The following is a 16,108-nucleotide window of genomic DNA, read 5'->3' as shown; positions in this document are numbered from 1 at the left end:
TGTTTCTGCACTGAATTTCATTCCTGCTATTCTGATTGCCTCATTCCAACTATTAAGCTGTCTCTGTACTTAACTTCTTCTTCCCTGTTCCCCATATTACTAAGTCATCAGCAAACAACAGGCCTTCATCTCTTCCTCTCCTATCTTCTTCCCTACCTCTTCATTAATTGCATCCATTGTAATTATGAAGAGCAGTGGGGAAAGAGCACTTCCCTGTTTTAGTCCATTACTTATGCTGAACCAATTCATTCTTTCCACTGGTGTCTTCACACAGCTCTGGTTGGCCTTGTATGTGCTCTGCACTCTATCTCTTTCTTGGCTCCTTTCTCTCTTAGAGCCTTCCAAATCTTTGTTCTGTCCATGCTATCATATGCCTTTTCTACTGTATATCTAGGAATGCCATAATCAAATCATTTCCGTACTCGTAGTGCTTTTCCTGCATTTGCCTTATGGTGAATATCAGGTTTACTGTTGATCTGCCTCTTCTAAATCCATACTGTTCCTATCTCATGTTCAGCTCTGTTACTTCCCTTATTCTTTTCTCTAATATTTTCTCATACACCTATGCTGAGTGGCACATAAGTGTTATTCCTCTGTAGTTTTTACATTCCTTTCTATCACCCTTCTTGTTGTACAATCGCTTGGTACTTCTCTCCTTTACCACACTATTTCTCTTTAGCTCTATCCTATTGCCTTCCTTCTTTATCTCTCTCTCTTTCTAATTTTGGCTCCTCTTTATCTTTTTCCCTTTCTTCTTTATCCAATTCCAATGCTCTAAGAGTTCCCCTAATCTACTCTTCCCTTTCTTCTTCCTTCCTTTCATGTTCTCAAAGTTTTCCTAAGATCATTTATCTATCTTCTTTCCTTTCATCTATTTCCTGACTTCGCTTATCTCTCTGAGAATTTAATTGTTGGATCCTTTCTCCCCACCTTTTATCTTCTTTATCTGCTTTTCTCCCTCGTCTATTACTCTGTTTGAGTCATCCTTGTTGCGTTTACAATTTAAAATTAATTCTTCTTTATCGAGCTACCCACTCTCTTCTAGAAGATTTATCTTTTGATAAATTTCTGATAATTTACGGTCTTGGTCTTCTTTATCAGCCTTTCTTTGTTCCCTATCTTTCTTCCTTCCATCCTCAATTATTCTTACTAACTCTTCCTTACATTTTTCTTTTCTTCTTCCAATTTCTCATATCTCTATTCTATTTCTCTCTTCCTTTCTTCTCTTTGTTCATCTATTTCCCTTTTCCTTTCCCCTTTGTTCTTCTATTTCTCTCTTCCTTCTTTGTTTATCTATTTGCCTTTTCCTTTCTTCCCTTTGTCTTATATTTGTCTCTTTCTTCCTTCTCTTTGCACTTCCAATAGCCATAATACATCCATCAATGTAAACTCCTTTCCTACAGTGCTCAGTATTGCCTTTTGATTGCATTTCTTACACTTCAACTCTTCTGCTGAATACAACTCCTTGGGCTGAAGAAACTCGGCACACTTCAAATGAAACTCCATTGAACACTCGTAACACTGTGCCACTTCTTCCTCCATTCTCCTAACATCTTGGCAGCACATCAAATGGTCCATCTTATACTTCTTGCTGTCACTCCTCAACAACCTCTTCTGCATTCCCAAAACGTTTCTTCTATTCTTTAGTAGTATCCATCAAGGAAACTGTCTTAAGCTGGGGCTACCTTAAGAACGGCTAGCATGGCAAATGTTATCACTAATGCCAAGGTCCACTACATTTTACAGCGTAAGCCAAAACTGTATGTGAATGTCTCTAATGTTTCGGCTGCGTGAAACTGAATCACATCAACGAACGTCACATGCGAAAGTTTCTGAAATTTCAGCAGCACGAAACTGAAGTTACCGCTAAAGTCTCCGTAGCTTCAGCAGTCAGAAACTAACTCACATAAACTGAAACTGTGTACGAATTTTATTTCACTAATCGTTGATCATAATTCCTTTTCACTTTGTGCCCCACGTTTGGTGCCAATAAATTCCTGTTGTGTACCTCTCAGTCAGCTCAGGAATTTACCCTTCGCTCCTCATGTCGTTGCCAAAAGACTCTTGTAATCACCAGGCATGGAAAACCAAACTTACTATTTCACCTTACAGAAAGGTTTATTTGCTCTTAACGGCAATTTATAAATTTAAAACCACATATTCTCGGCATTTTCCCACTATTCCTGGCACATGAAGGTTAGTTTATTTGTCCATCTGACACTAGTTGTCTATGACGTCATAAATATTTGCCAAATTAAGAAATGAACAAACACAATATTTTAACTAAATAACAAATAATTACAATGTAATGTCCAGGGCATTACACCCTTTGGTCTAAGTTCTTGTTGAGAAAACAAGTCAGTGCTTGTCTCTACGGTTCAAAAGGCTGCATTGATTACCTACTGCTTGCTTCCAAGTAACACATGTGGATTCTCGCCTCGGTGTGAAATATATCTCTGGTACTATTTATAATCTAATAGCATAGAAAAATAAACTCTAGTACACTTGAAGTCCAGAATCGCATTGTGATGTATCTTCTTGTGTAACACATGCTATTTATTTCATTATACTTTTCTTTCCAAATTAATGCCATTTCGTGACTGCAAATCACTCCACAAATATAACTGTTTCTATCAATTCATGTACCGCCTTTGAAGATAAATGTACACAATGTGTTCTAGAAACTACAGTACGGACGCGATAAGAAGCGGCGTGCAATCAGAACGCAGAACGGCAGAACGTGACCAAATTCTGTCTCCTCGTTGGCTGCCATGTGGCTGGGGGGTTTCTACGTTGCCACGTTCGCACAAACACACAGACAGGCTAGTCATCTGTTGGCAAGTTCGGGAAAGAAGCGTCACGCGAAATAAAGCACGTATGTATCAGTATGCTAATATATGTTATTTCCGTCGTAAAGTGATAATTTAACGAATCATACATTCTGGCAGAAATGAAACATTTTATCTTCCTGCTCTACACAGCTACCGAAAATCTTCACTGAAAGAACCTTTGTTGAGTTTTTATTATGGTACATTGCAAGCATCAGCTACCGGCATCTTTTTACTTATGTTGTATCGTATCACAATTACCAACAAAAGAAAATGCGTCTTGTGTTATGAACAACACTGTGGAAAATCGTTCTCCTTTGATTTCATGCCGCCTCTCTTTGCCTTCTTTGTCACGCCGCGATTGTTGAAGCTTCAGAACGCACAAATGAAATGTATTTCTTGAAAATTAGGGCAAATTACGTACAACTTCGTTTCGTTAACACGTTTTTAAATTATATTTTGAGGAACCTACAAAAATTCACCTATAAAACAGAATTTTACAGAACTGATTTACTGTATTACGGAGAAGAATTTATCAAGAACAAATCATTGTGTGTGAATAGATTGATTGAGTTGGTGTTTTAAAGTCCACTTTATGCACACTACGGCTAATCTGGAATGAACCTACAGTTGGAAGTGGGATCCGAACCACTATGTGCCTCGACAGGGTATCAAACCCAGGACTACTTGATTACAAGGCGACAACACTTACCCTACCACTGTGCCATCGGGGAGGCACATGTGGGTGTGTGAAGTGAGATAATTTGGGAAGCTATATGAGAATACAGGCTCTGGCAATACAGAGTTCAATAAATTGCAATTGGCTTAACATTAATGATACATTTGGTACATGTGTTGAGCTACCTTTATGTAAAAACATGAAAATGAATGAAAGAACAGAAGTAGTAGTTAAAGAATCAGTTGTTTTTGCTTACCGGCTACCATTGCAGTGGCGCTATCCCAAGATCATCTTCATTGTTGGTTGGTAAAGGAACATCTTCATCTGAGCTACTACTGTCACTGCTGTCTTCCCGCCCAAGTGAAATTACAAAATCCTCCATTTGCTGCTCTTCAACTCCCTCCTTTTCCCATGCTTCGGAAATAATCTTCCTTGTGTTTTCTATAGCCGAACGCCACCTATCTGCTGTCACATCCCCGATAGCCTGTTCTGTCAATTGCAAAATTTTAGACGGTGTAAAAGGTGGCAAAGTGTTCCTCTGTGCTACCAGCCCTTTGACCTGTGCCCAAATACGTTCGATTGCATTGTACATACAATTAAAAGGCGGGAGACGGACCACCGTATGTCCCGCTTCTTCTGCAAGCTTGTCTATTCGATATATGGCTAACTGGGGGTTGTGTAACATAAGGAGCTGCAGTAGTTCAGCCTTCCTCATGTTTCTGTGGGCTCGCGAAAATCCTGAAGTAGGTCAATCCGGCAACAGCGCGTCGTTACCAGAGTGGGTGGGTCCATGCCGCTTGCTAGCGCGTCTCGACATTAAGTATGCTGCATTACTTTCATAACAATATCAGTAGCGCTACAGATCGCACTGCCTTCTATGTTGTCATCTGCCTCGGGAACAAGTTCCTTGGTTGTTTTCCGCACTACCTATTCAAGGCGCTGTAATGTAACTACCACTGGTGTACAAAATCAATGAGAACTATTTACACATGGACGATGGGTCAGATGCAAAAGTAGAATCCCTCCACCATTTGGCTTGAGTGGCAATCCTGATTAATTATCTTGTTTTAAATTCTGCAAAAAAATTTTCTTACAAATTATTTGTTTGTTATTAAAGTCCACTGGAAATTTTACCTTAGTTTAGTTCTGATTTATGAAAAGCCCTATCCCATTGGGGCACAAAGACCAGGTAGGGAATTAGAAAATAGGGACGATAGCCATGTATAGAAGAGTTATTACCTGTATAATCTAAATACAACCCTTCCATTTTCAAAATCACTTTCATGATCTGAACAAATTGTTCAAAGATATTGTAAATGTAAAGGTGTTGTTTCAGTAGAAGGCAATCTTAATATTTTATTAAGATATTAATAAAATATTAAGATTGCCTTCTACTGAAACAACACCTTTACATTTGGAAAATATAGCATATTATTAAGGATATCTTAAAAATATTTTGTGTTTCACAGATAACATATTTAATAATGATTAATCGTAGGTAAGTCTTTATTGTGTCATAGTTGGTATTAGGTAGTATTTATTGAGAAAATGATGGAATGTTTTGTAAAGCTGAGTGAAAGTACTGCACTTTTTCCGAAATATCCTGTTGATAAATTGCTTTTAATTATGTATATCTTCTTCTAGGTTACCACTGTGCCATACATTGATTAGAAGTGACTTTCAGCAAGAATGCACGGATATTGATATATATTCAGAAAAGTATTTTGTTCATTCATCTTGTAACAAATCATTTGTTCAGATGGGAACACTTAGAAGACATTCAAGAATTCATCCAGTTTGTTCAACATCCAACAAGTCAGTCACAGAGTTGGCATATCTTAAAGAACTTTCAACAACATATAGTTTTGAAAAGTCTTTTACATGTACAAAGTGTAAGAAATCTTTTGCACAGAATGAAGATCTTAAAAGACATTTAAAAATTCATGCTGGAAAAAAACGCTATGCGTGCTCAAAGTGTAACAGATCATTTGCAGAGAACAGAGATTTCACAGGACATTTAAGAATGCATAGTGGAGAGAAACCATTTGTGTGTTCAACGTGTAATAAATCATTTGTATGGAAAGATAATCTTAAAACACATTTAAGGATTCACACTGGGGAGAAGCCCCATCGGTGTTCAATGTGTAATAAATCATTTGCACGTAAGCATGACCTTGATAACCATTTAAGAATACATACTGGGGAGAAGCCATACGAGTGCTCAATATGTAACAAACCGTTTGCTCGTAAGTCAGATCTTAATAGACATTTGAGAATTCACACTGGGGAGAAGCCCTATGTGTGTTCAACTTGTAACAAATCTTTTACAGAGAATGTATATCTAAGAAAACATCTAAGAATTCATACTGGGGAGAAGCCATATGTATGTTCAAGATGTAAAAAATCATTTGCACAGAAGCATAATCTTGAAAAACATTTAAGAATTCACACTGGCGAGAAGCCATATATGTGTTCAACATGTAACAAATCATTTGCACAACAAGGACATCTTATTAGTCATGTAAGGACTCATACTGGAGAGAAGCCATACATGTGCTCAACATGCAACAAATCATTTGTATATAAGACAGATCTTATTAGACATTTAGGAATTCATAGTGGAAAGAAATCCTTCCTGTGTCCAACATGCGGCAAGTCTTTTAAATTGTTGCCTTATCTTCAACAACATTCCAAACTTCATAGTGTTGAGAAGGACGATCTTAGGGGACATTCAAAAATTCATAATGATGAGGAACTCTTTCTGTGTTCAACCATTCAGAGCTTTGATAAACCTTTTGTTTGTTCACAGTGTAACAAATCATTTGCACGAGAGAGAAATCTTAGAAGACATTCAAGAATTCATACTGGTGAGAAGCCATGTGTGTGTTCAACGTGTAACAAAGCATTTACATCCAAGGAAGTTCTTATAGCACATTTAAGAATTCATAGTGGAGAGAAACCCTACATATGTTCAACGTGTCACAAATCATTTACATACCAGGAAGTTCTTAAAAGACATTCAAAAATTCATAGTGGGGAAAAACCTTTTCTGTGTTCAACATGTGGCAAGTTATTTCGAGAGTTGACCTATCTTAATGAACATTCAAAAATTCATAGTATTGAAAAGCCTTTTGTGTGTTCAACATGTAAGAAGTCTTTTACAAAGAAGTATTGTCTTACAAGACATTCAAGAATTCATATTGAATAGAGACCGTTTCTTTGTTCAACACCAATGAAATCATTTACATAGTTTGTGTGTGTTTGTGAACATTCAACAGCTCATAGTTTTCGAAAGCCTTTTGTCTGTTTAATGTGTAACAAATCATCTCCACAGAAGGTATAAATTAACCTCTAAGTGTGTTCAAGATGTGATAAGAAGTTTTCATGCAAAATGTTCCCATAAAGCATTCAAGAATTGATGGTGGATAGAAAGCTTTTCTGTGTCCATCATGCAACAGATCATAAAGAGATATGTTACAGTGTTTCCAGCTACCTGGAACACTTGGACAACTTTTAAAAGTCAAGGAATTTAGTTGATGTTAGGCATATAGCATTATAAGCACCTTGTACAAAGTATATTTTACAACTAGTGTGTTTCTTTTAAATTGTATAATAATTTGCTGAATCGTGTTTCATGAATTCTCACAATCTGGAATTATAGTTGTGATGGTTGGTTGGTTGGTTGACTTGGTGTTTTAAGTTCGCTTTATGCACAGTAAGCTAATTGGGACTGGACCTACAGTTTCCACCGGATATCGAACCCGGGATTCCTTGATTGTAAGGCAACGATGCTACCACTGCGCTATATAGTTGTGATGATTGAAGGAATTGCGAGGGAGTTGTATAACTGACCAGAGCTGGAAGAGAACATAAAATGTTTGAAAGTCAGTAAAATACAATGAGAATGGGAGGAAATCTTGAAGAAGTGATAAAGGGAAAGCTACAGCAGATGTCAGTCATATAATAAGAGAGTTCCTGCTTCTGGAGGTGGTGGTTGCTGACCTCCACATTAAAGTTCTTTCTGTGTCTGCAACAATTTGTTTTTTCTTTAGTTTTATTATCTTTCAAGAATGTTTAAATACTAGTTGTTTATTTTCAAGCTTGTAGTAGGTTTCCTTATTTTTGAATTTTGCATTAATAACTTTGGAAGCACATGCACAAATCCATAACAAATGCAGTTGGTATAATGGAATATTTTTTTAAACTTGTGGACAAGCATTACATTACATGTTAAAATACATTATTACATTATGTGGTAAAAAATATGGTAAAAAATATGGTGCCCCCGTGTCAGGGAAACTGTTTTTTTTCCTTATTGAAATATTTATTAATATGTTAATTAATTAGGTAATTACGTGTAAAAAAATATGTATATGTGATAAGTGTATCTCAATTTGTTATGCATTTTTAGGTTCATATATTCCATGTATAGAAACTACGTAGCACTGTGTTCTTTCTTCTTGTCTCGAACGTTCAGGGATAAGGCGGGCGTTTTAGCTGTTAAAACTCAAACTTTTAAAGAAGGGCCAACCAAACGTATATAAACTCCGAGATGAGAGTGTGGGAGGTCGGCTGTTGGAACTGGGACTTCGAAGGGAGAGGCTGTTTCGCTTCGGTCAGCTCGGATCAGAGGAGAGATCTGTCGTGACGGATGCTGTAAGAGATTGGATTGCCGGGCAGACTAGTGCCTTTGTGTCCGATTTACAGGTATAAGGTAGTTTGTACTGGATGTTATTTGGAAGCAAGTACTCTGTGCCAGGCAGCCTAGTGGAGTGTTGCATAATGTACACGTCGGGCGACCTCGTGCCTGTTAAGACGTTTATTTATTTATTTATTGAAATTTCCAGTACAGCAGAAGCCATTTTAAACCGGAAAGAAGCAACAGTAAAACAGTACACTAGTGTTAAAATGAACACACGAAACAAGATAAAATAAAATTATCAAAATATAAATATAAACATAAACAAGTCGAGACAGTTCCAAGGTAAACGGATGTTTTTCACAAAAGCATTACTTATATACAGTTTTTTCTATGTTGGTGATAAAAGATGGATATGAACTGAATATATCGGTTTGGTTTGAGATTACATTGAACTGATTTGGTAGCCTATGAAATAGTGAACGTTGAATGACTGAGAGTCTTGGAGTTGCAGTGTGGAAAGTTTCCTTGCTCCGTGTTTTATGTCTGGTCACTCTGAGGGAGAGTTCGTGGAGTGGGATGCTGCATCTTAGGTTTCCATTAATTATCTTATGTAGTAATTTCATATCTGCAAAGTATCTACGTGATTCTGGAGTATTTATGTTTAAGTTTATAAGCAGATTTCTCTTAGGTAGGTGTCTCAGGGCCAGCACTCTATATCGAACGATGGAGAGGAAAAATGTTAGAACACGTCGATCTTGGAGGTATGAGAAGGGGCAGCCATGTTCCAGATGGGTGAACAGTATTCTTGAATGGGGGACACAAAAGTTTTGAAATAAATGGAAAGTGCTTTCGGGTTACGGATTTCGGTGAATCTCTAAAGTAAGCCTAGCATACGCATTGCCTTTTTTGTGATTGTTGATATGTGATTATCGAAAGTTAGTTTAGAATCTATGAGGATACCTAGATCTCGGTGCTGTGCTTCTTTTGTTAGAGTGATGTCGGTTAGTGTATAATTACCATCAAGAATGTTTTGCTTCAATGAAATTGTTATGTAAGAGCATTTCGAAGGGTTTGTGGTCAGTTGCATCGCTTACACCATTCAGACGTAACGTGAGTCTACCTTGTGACAAGTATATTCCCGATATAATTCATGAAATTTAAAGCATCCAGGTAAAATATTAGAGATTCCAACATAACAAAAATTAGAGTTTTGGCTTGATATTTAGAGAAAAGAATGTTCGGATACGACTTGTACATATTTAAATTTACGTTATTTCATCCTTAGAAAATATCCAAATTTCTATTTTTAATTTTACAGTTGCTGGACAAGGTAATTTATCTCTCTGATCAGAAAGGTTTCGCAAAGGTAATCCATTGTCTCTTGTAGTTATTTATACAGGGTGTTGCAAAATACCTGTTACAATGCTTGGGAGGTGCTTGTGATGTTCTGCTCAGTTTACTAACCTATCCCAAAAAGTAGGAAAATTGGAAACTGGTACAAGGGGGCCAAGGTGGAAATCGGTTCAGAAAGTAAGACAAGCAAATCACAAAAATGTATCTTACTTCTTAACAAAGCCAATGAAACTTGGGTCGAGTCAAGCTTTGTAAGGATATGCAAGTAAGAACAAAGAAAGGATGCACAAACAAAGGGACAGACCCAAAAACCTGCCTCTCACACAGATCGAAGATACTTTAAACGTATACCTAAAAGTACAAAAACTTCTTATTGTCTTTCTATGTTATAAGAAACTTTCATTTTGTGTATCACTCTATGCTTATTCTCTAAAATAAGCGTGTGTGCATCGTATTCATACACAGAAATATGTCTCGGCAAACGAAGGGACACAAGCACCACTTAATGAACCAGTTTTGTTGCATGTGGTGCGTGAGTAACTAATTGCCACTCAGAGAAAGCACTATATGCATAATTAAGCCTAAGAACATGCATAATTACTACCTGCAACCAACTACTGATGTACTCAAACATCTTTTATGTTGCTTTTCAAATAAGAGAACAGAATTTCATTAACAAGAACAACACGTTTTATTTTATGTAGTCGTTGTTTCAGATTTTTACAAAAATACTTAACCACTTTTTAACGTGCATTTGAATTGCTCAGTAGGGACAATTTAATTTACCATTCTTGCATATTTTAATCTTTTGTATATTCATATCACATTAAACAGCATCATATTCAAACATCACAAAATGCATAACATGCACGTTTTATTTTACGTAGTCGTTGTTTCAAATTTTTACAAAAATACTTAACCACTTTTTAACATGCATTTGAATCCCTTAGTAGGGACAATTTCATTTACCATTCTTGCATATTTTAATCTTTTGTATATTCATATCACATTAAACAGCATCATATTCAAACATCACAAAATGCATAACATGCACGTTTTATTTTACGTAGTCGTTGTTTCAAATTTTTACAAAAATACTTAACCACTTTTTAACATGCATTTGAATCCCTTAGTAGGGACAATTTCATTTACCATTCTTGCATATTTTAATCTTTTGTATATTCATATCACATTAAACAGCATCATATTCAAACATCACAAAATGCAAAACATGCGCGGACTCAAATTTATGTACATGTCGCTGACAATTAAATTAATTACTAGAATATTTGCATTCTACGTTACAAAGACTAGAATGTTCTCGTAACAATTGCACTTCATAATTCATGTCTATCGTGAACAACAAATATACATTTACTCATATCAACAATTATATTTATATGAAATACTCATTAGTGCTACTTAGAGGTGATTAATGGGGTTAATCGTAAATTTAGGTTAAGAAAGCTTTGCTGTGTTGAACTACGTCATACTGCCTGCACATATTTGTTATGTAAGCTTCACACAAAGTTTCAAAATGTTTGACAAACCCCCGGATATTTTCTCATGCATTTGCTTTCAAACTTTGCTCGTTATTTCTTTTTCTTTTTTAGAATAAGACACATGCATGCAATTATATATTACGCGTTGTACTCTTCGCAGAATTTTTAGATTTTAACACTTGAGAGAATGTTTCGATAGTTCGTGGGAACAACGGCACGCAATAATTTAGCTACAATTCAGTCTATTTGCTTAGCATTTATATTGTGCGAAAGAGCAAGGTAACGAAGCATTATGTTGCACTATTTTGCACTCGTCCAATTATCACTGAGTTCAAATAAGAATAAATTTTTAACGTACCTGTATTCTTAGGCAATTTTGGTTTACCACAAGCCTATTTCTTTCATCGTAAACGTCTATATCCTGCTAACAATGTATTTAGATGCACGCGCATTTATGCGACTTCTTCCTCAGCAATTCAACGGATCGTACACGTTTACATGTAGGCACGAACAAGCAGCTGTTGCAGCGTGTTGTTCCCAGTCTCTATGTTCCCGGCCAAGTTTGGGTAGGAAAAAACAGTTAACTATCGACGTGCAAAGTTAATATCCAAGAGAGACGTTAAAAGGCAGCTAAAGTCAAAAGCAAGGCAAGCAAAGGTGCCATCTGGTGGCAATTCACAGAACTAGATCAAAAATCGAGAAGCTTCACCAAACGAGTGTAATACATTTTGATATTCGAAGGAAATCACAAAAATTCATTACAAGGAAAAACAATGAAACAATGCCATGTGAAAATATGTGGAAATCGGCACTGTTTTTGAGTGACATGCATGCGAAAATCGCCTCACACCATGTTTAAAGCACAATAACTCAAGAAGGAAGAAATATATCAATGAAGGATTTAAATAATACAAAGAAAGTCGTACCTGACGAATACTATGGTGCAGCAATTCAGGCCCAGTGTAAATTGTGCAAAGGGACTCTCAAAGAAAGTGGGGAATCCCCTGAGGGGAAATACAGGAAATTTACTACTATTTTCTACATAATGTTGAGATAAGAATGTAGCCTGTAAAAAATGAGGATGTACGTCCACATGTCCCACTACTGCTGGGATACGGTTCAACACTTGGGAAATAGGAAAATAACTGCACACGGTTCATATTGCGGTACGAAGAAGAAAAGAAACCAATTTGTCGCATGTCCCACTACTGCTGGGACACCATCCCAAATGGAAAAAAATACAGGAAAAAAAGTTTTCAATCCCCTAATGTTGCCACACTACTTTGCAGTATGAAAAACAAAAGTTAAACAATAGCCACCTGTTGTCAGGCTGTACATCAGGCATGTCAAACTCAAAATCTGAACTGGGCCAAATAGTCAGTAGTGTTCGATAGGGCGGGCCGCAAGGAAAAGAATAATTATTTCTTTAATACTTTATTTTAAAGAATGACTAACATAACACTTAATAAATATATTGATCATTCATTGAAACTTGATCATTGCTTCTTGCCTGACAGCTGGCATCTTTTTTCTGCCACCAACTTATCAATATCAGGAGACATCTTATTTAAAGCAGCTACTTTCAGAACACAGCTAAGATGAACGTCTGATAATCCGGATCTCGTTGGTGACTTGTTTCCTTTCACGAGTGAGAAAAGTTTTTCACACTGGTAAGTGCTACCGAACATGGAAATTATTTCACACGCTTTGCGGGCTTCTGGAAAACATGCAGGCAAGTACTTGTAAAAGTCAGGGATACCCACTTCGCTGTACTTTTGTTTCAAAGTTGAGTCGCACTGAATTTCAATTACTTCCATCTGCAAATGTGCTGCCACTTTTTCTACGTCAGTCATAAACAGGGCTGAAAAAAAGAAGATCTCATCTTCGAAAGAACGAACATCGTGGAACCTTTTCCCGAATTCAGTATTCAAAAGCTGAATTTTTTTGGCGTACTTTTTGTACAAAACAGGGTCCTTTGAACTTGATCTGTATTTAGAACAAGTTGGAAAGTGCGTCAAGTCTTCGTTTCTTAACTGTTTTTCCCAAAGCAATAACTTACGCTCGAATGTTTTGACTTGATCATTCATGTTGGTGATTAATTGATCTTTTCCTTGCAGTTTCAAATTTAAATCTGACAAGTGTTTCGTTATATCAACATGAAAGGAAAGATCTTGTAACCATGTTGGTTGCGAAAAAAGGCTGGTATCTTGTTCTTTCATTTCCAAAAATTGACATATTTCATCTTTCAAGTTCCAGAATCTTTCAAGAACCATAGAACACGATAGCCAGCGCACTTCTGTGTAGTACGGCACTCCAGAATATTCGCTTTCTAAATCTGCTAGGAAAGCAGAAAATTGTCGCTGGTTTAAGCCACGGGATCTTATGAAGTTGATAGCTTTTTTCACAGGCTTCATCACACTTTCCATGTTGATTACTTTTGAACACAAGACCTCTTGGTGAATGATACAATGCACATGAAGGAACATGTGTTTATCGCAGGTTTCACGAAATTCGTTTTGCAGTTTTGTCACAAAACCATTGTTTTTTCCCGTCATTCAAGGGGCACCATCCGTAGCTACACGGGATAACTTTGACAGAGGTAAATCATACTTCCGCAGAAGTTCAGGAACAGCAATAAACATTTCCTCACCGGTAGTACTGTCATGCAACGGTACAATGTCCAATAGCTCCTCGAAAATGTTGAACTCCTCATCACAAGCACGAAGAAACACAGCTAAGTGAGCTACACCACCGATATCTGTACTCTCATCACAAGCAATGGAATAAGCAATGAAATTTGACACTTTTGTTTTAATTTGATCACTCAAATCACAGGCCAGTTCGGTTACTCTTACAGCAACCGTGTTGCGGGATAGTGAAATGCCTTGAAAAGCTTTTACACTTGCGGGATTAACTATTTCAGCAGCTTTTACCAAGCACCGTTTAATAAACTCGCCTTCGGCAAAAGGTTTTGAGTGTTTAGCTATCAACTCCGACAATGCGTAGCTTGCGCGTACCGCAGCTTCGCTTTCTTGAGCTACTTTAGTAAACATACCTTGTTGTTGTTTTAATCCTGCCTTCAACTCTCTCAGCTTGTCTTGCCTCATTAATCCGTCGTATTGGTTGTATGTAGCTCTGTGTTGCTCATAATGACGTTTGACATTATATAACTTCGGTACACTAATGGTTCATCTGCACACCAAGCAAACAATTTTATCTTTCACTTCACAACAAAAGTACTTCAACTCCCATTTCTCTTGAAAACTACGATGTTCATCAGAAATTTTTCGTTTACTACCACTTGGTTTCGACAAAGACATTGTTGGTAGCACAAACAAAGCAAACCGAATAGACCCAAACTTCTTGGGAAATGGAACCGACAGAGGGTAGCAAAGATGCGGGAGAGGCAATGAGGGGTGAGTCGCGCAGACTATAAGATGCGGTAATAGGTTTTCGGGCGAAGGTAGCTTCTTCCCCTTTCCCTTCAACCCTCCCGTTATTCTAGATTCCGGAGGGAAAACTGCACAGGCAGACGACTTAGCCTTGGACTCGGAACAACTGGCAATCACTACATTCGTCAAGCACCCCAATAATGCAACACGACCACCTTTTTCCACCTAACAACGGGAATATCCTGTCCAAGAGGAAAACTTGTGAAATTTCACATCGTGTTATATAATAACACAGATATTTTAGCAACTACTACATCTGAAGGTTCTACTACTTAAAAACAGGTAATAGCAAAGAGCCCGCACAAAAATATATCGAGGGCCGCGTGTTTGACATGCCTGCTGTACATAATACAAGATAGCTCCCCAAAGAAAGTTAGTAATCCTGGAAGGAATGAAGACAGAGAATGGCGAGAAAATGCACACAATGGCATGTAACATTTCCAGGCACAGCACATCTTGAAGGGATTCCCCTGAGAAGCGCACAACCTCTGCACATGCAGATCGACGGTATGTAGTACAGTGATCTCCAGCATCTTCACTCTCACCTTTCACTAAAGTACACTGTGCGGTGCTGATAGGGGCTCACAAACACCGGTATACTCAGAGACTATGTCGAAAATGTCCACCATTGACTTCAAGACAAAGATGGCATCGTTGAAGCATGTCACCAATTGTCCCAGCAACAGCACTAACATGAGCAAGGAGGTCCTCAGCACTTTCCACAGGGGTTTCATACACAAGCCTTTTCATTTCTTCCCACACAAAGAAATCCAGTGGTGTGAGGTCTGGGGAGTGAGGTGGCCACGGTAAAGGTCCACCCCTGCCAATCCTAGGATCGCTGGAAATATCATTGAGTAATGCCCTGGCTCCCCGGTCAAAATGCACGGGGGGCACCGTCGTGTTGAAACCAGATACGTTGTCAACCTGCCAGTGGCACGTTTTCCAAAAGTTCAGGTAATACGTCATGTAGAAACACCCGATAATTCCCACCACACAAAGTAGAGGGCAAAATGTACGGGCCTATCAAGTGGTCACCTACTACGCCACACCACACATTCGCTGCAAACCTATGTTGATGATGGCGCACAATGATTGCATGCAGATTGTCCATATCCCAGACCTGGCTGTTGTGGCTATTGAACATGCCGTCCCTGGTGAACATTACCTCATCGGTCCACAAAACAACTTATGCTGGGAAATCTGGAATGGCAAGAGTTTGTTGCACGTACCATTGGCAGAAACCCATGCGTAGGGGAAAGTCCATAGGCAGTATGTGGTGCACCTTATGCAATTTGTATTGGTGCAATCCCTCCTTCTGAAGAACACGAAACACATTGCTACAGTGGGTTTGTCGCGTACGAGCAATGACATGTGTGCTGGTGCTAGGATAGTCTCGGATCGTGTCCAACACATCCTCTTCAAATTGCACAGTGCGGGGTCTTCCACAATCCCACCTACGGGGTAATAGAGATCCAGTTTCACACAGTCGAGCATCAAGTCTTTGGGAAAATATTTGTGATACGAACGCCGTGCTTCATGACTGTTTCGGTTTGCCTCTCCATAAACGAGATGAATGTCAGCAAGCTCGTGGGTAGAGTTCTCTGGCATTGTCCTGTTCGAGAACTGACCAGCAATGAGGGGCACTTCCCCTC

The 16,108-nt window shown here is 38.0% G+C and overlaps 2 protein-coding genes across 2 annotated transcripts; both read right to left on the bottom strand.

Annotated features, from left to right (window-relative positions):
- Positions 1–12,500: 12,500 nt before the first annotated feature.
- LOC146001428 (general transcription factor II-I repeat domain-containing protein 2B-like) lies at positions 12,501–12,857 on the bottom strand. Its single transcript, XM_083138747.1, has one exon. It carries the CDS (start codon positions 12,855–12,857, stop codon positions 12,501–12,503), a length of 357 nt encoding a protein of 118 aa, XP_082994873.1.
- Positions 12,858–13,559: 702 nt separating this feature from the next.
- Positions 13,560–14,111, bottom strand: LOC146001427 (general transcription factor II-I repeat domain-containing protein 2-like). Its single transcript, XM_083138746.1, has one exon. The coding sequence runs from the start codon at positions 14,109–14,111 to the stop codon at positions 13,560–13,562; it is 552 nt and encodes a 183-aa protein (XP_082994872.1).
- Between the last annotated feature and the right edge of the window lie 1,997 nt (positions 14,112–16,108).

The sequence above is a fragment of the Lepisma saccharinum genome, chromosome 17 (genome assembly GCF_977018435.1).
Source record: "Lepisma saccharinum chromosome 17, izLepSacc3.1, whole genome shotgun sequence".
Lineage (NCBI taxonomy): Eukaryota > Metazoa > Arthropoda > Insecta > Zygentoma > Lepismatidae > Lepisma > Lepisma saccharinum.
Note: the sequence above shows the minus strand (reverse complement) of the source record. Positions and strands in the feature narration are given on the sequence as shown.